The 7,868-nt window shown below is 40.6% G+C and overlaps 1 protein-coding gene across 1 annotated transcript in view; it reads right to left on the bottom strand.

The window, feature by feature from the left end:
- ADGRE5 (adhesion G protein-coupled receptor E5) overlaps positions 1-7,868 on the bottom strand; it is a gene marked incomplete at its 5' end in the record, with an annotated part of 185,784 nt that overhangs the window by 2,537 nt on the left and 175,379 nt on the right. The window contains one exon of the mRNA XM_077471585.1: positions 5,128-5,229. Coding sequence (XP_077327711.1) covers positions 5,128-5,229 — 102 coding nt within the window. The remainder of the gene's footprint in view (positions 1-5,127; positions 5,230-7,868) is intronic.

Genomic DNA, 7,868 nt, shown 5'->3' with positions numbered 1-7,868 from the left:
TACTCGGCGTAACATATTTTACAAAAAAATTGGGATGTGTATTTTGTTTGTTTGCATTAAAATTAAAGTGTATTTTCCCAGAAATTGTTTGAAAAACTGCTGTGCAAATACCATGTGACATAATAAAATTACAAAACCCACCAATTTATTTTCTAGGGCCTCTGCTTTCAAAAAAATATACATTGTTTGTGGGTTCTAAGTAATTTTTTTACACATAAAAGTGCTAAAAAAAAGGGCAGGTCTTTAAGTGGTTAATATAATATGAATAAAAAAAATTGTTAAATGCCACCAAAAGAGTTGTATTCAAATTTTATTATATATTTTTTGAGTACAATATTACATGTGCTTGTCAAAGTATCAGAGCTGCAAACTGAATAAATGGCCTATAAATTAACCACTTCCTGCCCGCCGTCATATGTCCTCGACTTGGCGCGGGTATAGCAGAAAGATGGTTGCAGCTACAGTCTTCAGATATTGTCTTTTTCAGGTTGTGATTCCCTACACTGTAAGAATGATCATAGTGGCTGGTCAGCCACTTAATAATTCTTACGGGTGAAAGAGGGGACATCCTCCCCTCCGGTGCTTTTACCGTCTCTCCGCTGCCATTGGTGAGTCTAACGGATCCGCTGGCCCTGGATGTTTACCATAGAGATTTCTGATGAACCAGTCTGTTTGGAGGCCAGGTGCAATGTTATGACGTCACGCCCGACCTCAAACAAATGGCACCACCTTGGCTGGGAAGCTATTTTTTTTTTTTTTTTTTTGCTTTCCCAGCCTAGAGGTGCGATGAGGGGGGTCTTATTGACCCCATATCTCACTGTAAAGAGGACCAATCATGCCATATTCCTATTACAAGGGATATTTACATTTCCTGTAATGGGAATAAAAGTGATCACAATTTTAAAATTAAGAGTCAAACTAAAAAAATTTAAAGTAAAATTTAACTTTTTTTTTTTTTCTTTTAAAGTGCCCGTATGCTCGCAGGCAGAAGGGAATTCGTATGCAGGTCTTGCCCACATACGGTGTTCAAACCACACGTGAGGTGTCGCTGCAAATGTTGGAGCAATAATTTTAGCCCTAGATCTCTAACTCAAAATATGTAACAGTAACATGACATGTTGGATATCCATGTACTCTGTGTAACTTCATCTTTCACATTATGAAAAAAAAAATTGGGCAACTTGCCTTTCTCCCCAAAAAAAGCATTTGAAAAATTGCTGCTCAAGTACCGTGAGAGATAAATAAGTTGCAATTTTATATCGGCCAATTGCCTGACAGCAACTCTGAATTTAGGCATCTAGACGTGAAGATAACTTGTTGAAGATCAAACCAAGCATCAGGGGATTTAAGTGACTTTGAACATGGCATGGTTGGTGTCAGACAGGCTGGACTACTGATCTCCTGGGATTTTCACACACAACCATCTCTGGGGTTTAGAGTGGTCCAAAAAAGAAAATATCCAGTGAGTGGCAGTTGTGTGGAGGAAAATGCCTTGAGGTCAGGAGACTGGTTCATGATGATAGAAAGGCAACAGTAAATCAAATGACAGAGGAATGAATGATCAGCCATACAACGCAGCACCTGGGATATAAAGAGTGACCGGAAATGACAAGCGGCTTCCTGATGACGCAATTTCACTTGCGAAATGCATAGATGCTGCAGGGACATACAAAACGTCACATCAGGGTGATGCTTGGGAGGCACTCTGGGAGACGGCGATACCCTAATACATCTAAACCCATTTAAACTGCCGGAAAAGTTGTGCCAACCTATAGGCACTTGGAAATGTGGGTGATATTGCTTGTTTTAACTTTTTTTCATAAATGTACAGACATACTGCACAATGGTGGCTGTTCATTTTTTGAGGGTGAACATTGTTTAACCACTTGACAACTGGGTACTTAAACACCTCCCGTGACCAGACCAATTTGCAGCCTTTGGTGCTCCCACACTTTGACAATTAGTCATGTAACACTGTACCCAAATTAATTTTGTCCTTTTTTTTCCCACAAATAGAGCTTTCTTTTGGTGGTATTTGATCACCTCTGGGTTTTTTATTTTTTGCGCTATAAATGAAAAAAGACAGAAAATTTTGAAAAAAACGCATTTTTCTTTGTTTCTGTGATAACATTTTGCAAATTATTTTTTTCATGAATTTTGGCCACAATTTATACTGCTACATATCTTTGGTAAAAATAACCCAAATTAGTGGATATTATTTGGTCTTTGTGAAAGTTAGAGAGTCTACAAGCTGTGGTGCAAATCACACAAAATTGATCACATCTGATGTACTGGTGGCCTATCTCATTTCTTGTGACCCGAACAAGTCAGGAAAGTAGAAATACCCCCCAAATGACCCCTTTTTTGAAAGTAGACATTCCAAGGTATTTAAGATGCTCGGTGAGCTTTTTGGTGTTGTCATTTTTTTCCCACAATTCTTTGCAAAATTAAGATTTTTTTTTTTTCACAAAATTGTCATTGTAATAGGTTATTTCTCTCACATGGCATGTGTATACCACAAATAATGCCCCAAAATAAATTCTGCTACTCCTCCTGAGTATGGCGATACCACATGTGTGGGACTTTTCCACAGCCTGGCCACATAGAGAGGCCCAACATGCAGGAAGTGCCATCAGGTGTTCTAGGAGCATAAATTACACATCTAACTTGTTGACTGCCTATTATACTTTTGAAGGCCCTGGAGCACCAGAACCGTGGCATTGGCGACACTGATAAGACAGCACAGAACTTCCCCGATGCGCGCTCGCGGGAGCATGGATTGCAGAAGTAAACAGGATGATGGCCTCCCGGCAATTGGCGTCTGCTCTGCAGCCATCTTTCGGCTATAGAGCGGACGCCTAGTGGTTAATACCTGTAAGCTGGGAGCAGTATAGACCCTGAGTTGATTGGTAAATTGGGGGCGGCATAGACCCTGAGTAGATTGGTTATCCCTATCAATGAACCAAAGGCGCTTTTCACAATATCTGGTGACTGGCCAATTCTTATGGAGGTGTTGTCACTGGATTGGTGGATATGAAACGCACAGAATCACAGATATAAGTTGGACTTTTTTTCACAGCAGAAAATTTGAAAGAAGGACTTATTTATATGTTGGTTTTCAGATACCAACCTAAACGAACATTTTCTGTTCAAATAGCGACAATAGTTGCACATGAAATATAGACACTGGTGGTCTTAAATGCATGTATAAATATAGTATGTATTTTTCACAGTGGTATATACATATATTTTTTTTTTTTACAGTGGTTTCAGTGATATTATATATTTTTTTTTTTTTTTTTTTTTTAGATTTTTCACAGTGGTGTATTGCTTGGGTATAAAGTATAAAAGTTAGCACAGTCACCATATAATCTTTTTTTGTTTTATTCAGGTTTTCACTTTAAGTGGAACCACATTTGATTTTTTTTTTTCTATAATGGGGTGTATCACAATATTTTGCACTTCTACATATAAAAAAAAAAAAAATTTGTGCTGGTAGACAGATTTGAGTTTGTAGGCTAAAGAATACGCTGAATCTTGTCGGAAGTGATCTTTGGGGCACTGTGTACTAGGTGCCCTCAGTGGCAGGGTGCTTCACAGGTCCAGAGCAGTGATCCTCCTGGTAGTGAGTCAAACCCCCTTAAGGCCCTGTCTGCCAGCTGTGAGAGGGTGTAGATTGGACCTTTTGGAACCTGCTACTAGACTGGTGAGCACCTCTGATGGTAGATGAGGTTGTTCTCCTTTACAATGTTTCCTTGTGCTTTAGGACAATACAGGCTGAAATACCTGTGTGTAGAGCTACACTGCTGTAGTGATGTTTGAAAGGGGTGGACCAGCATTATGCATGTGATGATAACATCGCACACACCTGCGTGGGTGTTCAATACTTCTGAAAATACAGCTCCAGTGGTTTTGTTCTCAGCCCCTGCGGCAGTTTACAGCTCACTCTGTGCCAGTGGATGGCAGATAGTATTGGGACACTTGTCTATTTTGGGATGACTTGCCACATAAGTGTTGTGGCTTGGACTTAAACACCTCTCAGCTGTGTGGCTGCTCCCCTTTAGAGTATTGCAGGCCTATTAGTCCTCAGCATGCCATGGCCCTGTGGGGGGTTGGGCTGTATAATGCCTTTTTTTTTAGGTAGGGAAGTCCCCCTCTAATGGCTCCCCAAAAGGTTAGATTAGCTCTAACTCCCTGCATTTATCTGGTATTTCCACCATTTCATGCACAATCCTCATTTGTGTCAAGGCAAGGATTCTCTGAGCTAATGGTTTTCAAGATCATATCTCAGGGGTTTTGTCTAGTTCGGAATGCCTCAGACACAAACGTTGGGTGCTCTTCCCCCACTCTCCATTTTGCGGAAGGATGAGGTGTTAAAGGATCATTCTCCAGAAGGAAGAAGCTACAGGGGATCGGAAATTCTCTCTAAATGGGTCCATCCAGGAGGAATCACCGGGTCCAGGGCTGTCTAAGTCACAGAAGACTACTGTGGACTTCCTGCCAGACATGGTGCATATTAAATGGAAGTTAACACTTGTGGGATCCTCCTCTTTAAAAGTCACTGGGTTTGGGTTCTGGGAGCCACAAAACATCCCAAATCCTTCCCAGTACACCTTTGCTTGCAGGTCGTGATGAATGATGTATTGGGCTACTGGGGTTTTGACTCGGCAGTACCCTGTAGAAGTAGGATTCTACGAAAAAAAAAAATGGGTAACTCATGCTGTTGATATGGCCATTTACTACTTGACTAGGACACAGATGGTTTTGGTGAATGAGATCTGTCTTGAAAGAAGCTAAAGATAAAAAGCCCCATTTAGAGGCATACTTCATATTTTGCATCCGTATTGAGATTGCAAATGTGACCTGGGACACCCCCTTTACAGAAAGAGTACAATTTAATGTGAGTAACTACAATTACACATACCATGACCTGGATAAATGAGAACCCTCCAAGACAAGATGAAGGTAAGGTAGCTTGAATATTTGTTGAGCACAAAAAATGGCAGCTCAGTTGTGCTAAAAGTAACCGTCATAAGTCAAACTACAGAACCTGTTCCATATTGAATTTTCTATAATTAATGAAGTTATCCTTAAATGTGGCTAAATGATATAAGGGCTTCCTCTTACCCTGCTCTGTGTATTTGCATTGGTGCTGTTGCTGAATTCAGAGTAGAGTGGAGACCTGAAATGAGCGAGTGCACAAATCACATCAGCATATTTTTCCCGAACCTGTGGGGGAAAAAAAAAAAGTTTGTTTTTGAAACACGTAAATGATAAATTTTATGTTTACTGACCATAGAGCAATTCATAATTTTCAGCCCTTTTCTTAAAGTGGTTGTAAACCCTTACAAACTGTGCTTGCCCTACAGGTAAGCCTGGATTAAGGCTTACCTGTAGGTCCAAGAAATATCTCCTTAACCTACACGGTTTAGGAGATATTTACAAAAAGAGAGGCACCTCTGTCTACGGCACATGCGCGCTATCAGCATGCCGCTGCTAACGGCGATATGCCATTAGTGGTGGCTCCCATGCGCATGCGTGGGAGTGACTTCATTGCTGTGAGTGGCCGGAGCAGCGATACCCAGAAGAAGATGGATGCTCCATGGAAGAGGGGACAGCGGTGACATCGCTGGCTCCTGTGTCAGGTAAGTGACACATAATGGGCTACTATATGATACCTAGTAGCCCATTATGCTTTACCTTTGCAGGGAAACAAAGAGGAAGTAAACCCATCAGGATTTACTTCCTCTTTAATAAAAGTGACTTGGTCAAGAATGTCAACGTGGATAGAAGAAAATCCCTTTGATTGTAAGCTCCGTGAGGACAGGGAAAAAGATATTTGATCCCCTGCTGATTTTGTACGTTTGCCCACTGGCAAAGAAATGATCAGTCTATAATTTTAATAGTAGGTTTAACAGTGAGAGACAAAATATCCAGAAAAATGCTTTTCAAAAAGTTAGGAATTGATTTTTATTTTAATGAGTGAAATAAGTATATGATCCCATATCAATCAGTAAGATTTCTGGCTCCCCTGTGGCTTCTACACAGGTAAAAAGCTGAGATTAGGAGCACTGTCTTAAAGGGGGTCCTAATCTCAGCTTGTTACCTGTATCAAAGACACCTGTCCACATAAGCAATCAATCAGATTCCAATCTCCACCATGGCCAAGACCAAAGAGCTGCCAAAGGATGTCAGGGACAAGATTGTAGACCAACACAAAGCTGGAATGGACTATAAGACCATCGCCAAGCAGCTTGCTGAGAGGGTGACAACAGTTGGTGCGATTATTTGCAAATGAATAAAGATAAAATAACTGTCAATCTCCCTCGGTCTGGTCTCACCTTGTTGAGTTTCAATGATCATGAGAACAATGTGGAATCAGCCCAGAACTACACAGATTCTCTTGTCAATGATCTCAAGGCAGCTGGGACCATAGTCACCAAGAAAAAAAATTGGTAAGACACTATGCCGTGAAGGACAAATCCTGCAGCGACTGCAAGGTCCACCTGCTCAAGAAAGCACATGTACAGGCCCTTCTGAGGTTTGCAAATTAACATTTGAATGATATAGAGGAGAACTGGGTGAACGTGTTGTGGTATACGAGACCAAAATCAAGCTCTTTGGCATCAACTCAACTTGCCATGTTTGGAGGAGGAATGCTGTCTATGACTCCAGGAACGCCATCCCCACCGTCAAACATGGAGATGGAAACATTATGCTTTGGTGGTGTTTTTCTGCTAAGGGGACAGGACAACTTCACTGCATCAAAGGGACAATGGACACAATGGAAACATCTTACCTCTGATTGCCAACAAGGGTTTTGCCACCAAGTACTAAGTCATATTTTGCGAAGGGGTCAAATACTTATTTCACTCATTTAAATTCAAATCAATTTATAACTTTTTAGAAATGCGTTTTTCTGGTTATTTTTGTTATTATTCTGTCTCTCACTGTTAAAATAAACCTACCATTAAATTTATAGACTGATCATTTCTTTTTCAGTTTTCAAACGTACAAAATCAGCAGAGGATCAAACACCTTTTTCCCCCCTCGCTCTAAATGTACAATGTATATATGTAAAGCTCTGAGTAAATTGGTGGCACTATACAAGTACTTGTAATAAATATGACGAATGGAAATACCTTGCTTTCTGCAGAATGCCTTTGCGTTCAAAAATAATTGTCCGCTAAAATCTTATACTGAACCGACACTTTCTGGGGTATCAATCCCCTGGTCCCTACTGCGCTCAATGGATCATCTTGCCTATCCCCACGTCTTTCCAGCTTATAGTAGTGACTTAAAGAGCTGGTGGGAGGAACCACAGTACCCAGTGGGGGAATGCAATAACCATTAAGTGTCAGATAGCAGTCACTCCTGGAGCTCTTCAAGAGCAAAGTTTTAACACTTGTTGAAGAGGTAAGCATATCTCTTCTTTTACGGCGAGATGATTTTTACTTCCATCGGATTGCTTTAAGCAGGTCTGAATGAAATAAATGGTAAAAACACAAAGCAGTCATTACGATGCCTTGTTGAGAAAAATCCCTATTCTGTATGCCTCGGTCTTTAAATAAGGGCTCAGTCACACCTGCTTTTAATGCATGCCAACATGTACATTAGTGCTTCCATGTATTGTGTTGATATTAATTTTATTATGCACTTTTTAGTTCATGTAAATAATATTAGCAGCAAATAAACATGCATGACTGCAGATAACGTAAGTAAAGAGTCATGAAAGGTCTGTAAATGCACACACATGGGGTTAAGTGGGAACATGCCCTTGCTAGGGGCAATAAATACAAAGGAAGGAGGATATGACAGAGAGAGTGGTATTGGCAGGGGTGATGGTTCTCATGCATAGTGAGGGGAGA

This window comes from Lithobates pipiens, unplaced genomic scaffold (genome assembly GCF_037356315.1).
Source record: "Lithobates pipiens isolate NorthernLeopardFrog02 unplaced genomic scaffold, aLitPip1_a1.2 Scaffold_8, whole genome shotgun sequence".
NCBI classification, from domain to species: domain Eukaryota; kingdom Metazoa; phylum Chordata; class Amphibia; order Anura; family Ranidae; genus Lithobates; species Lithobates pipiens.
Note: the sequence above shows the minus strand (reverse complement) of the source record. Positions and strands in the feature narration are given on the sequence as shown.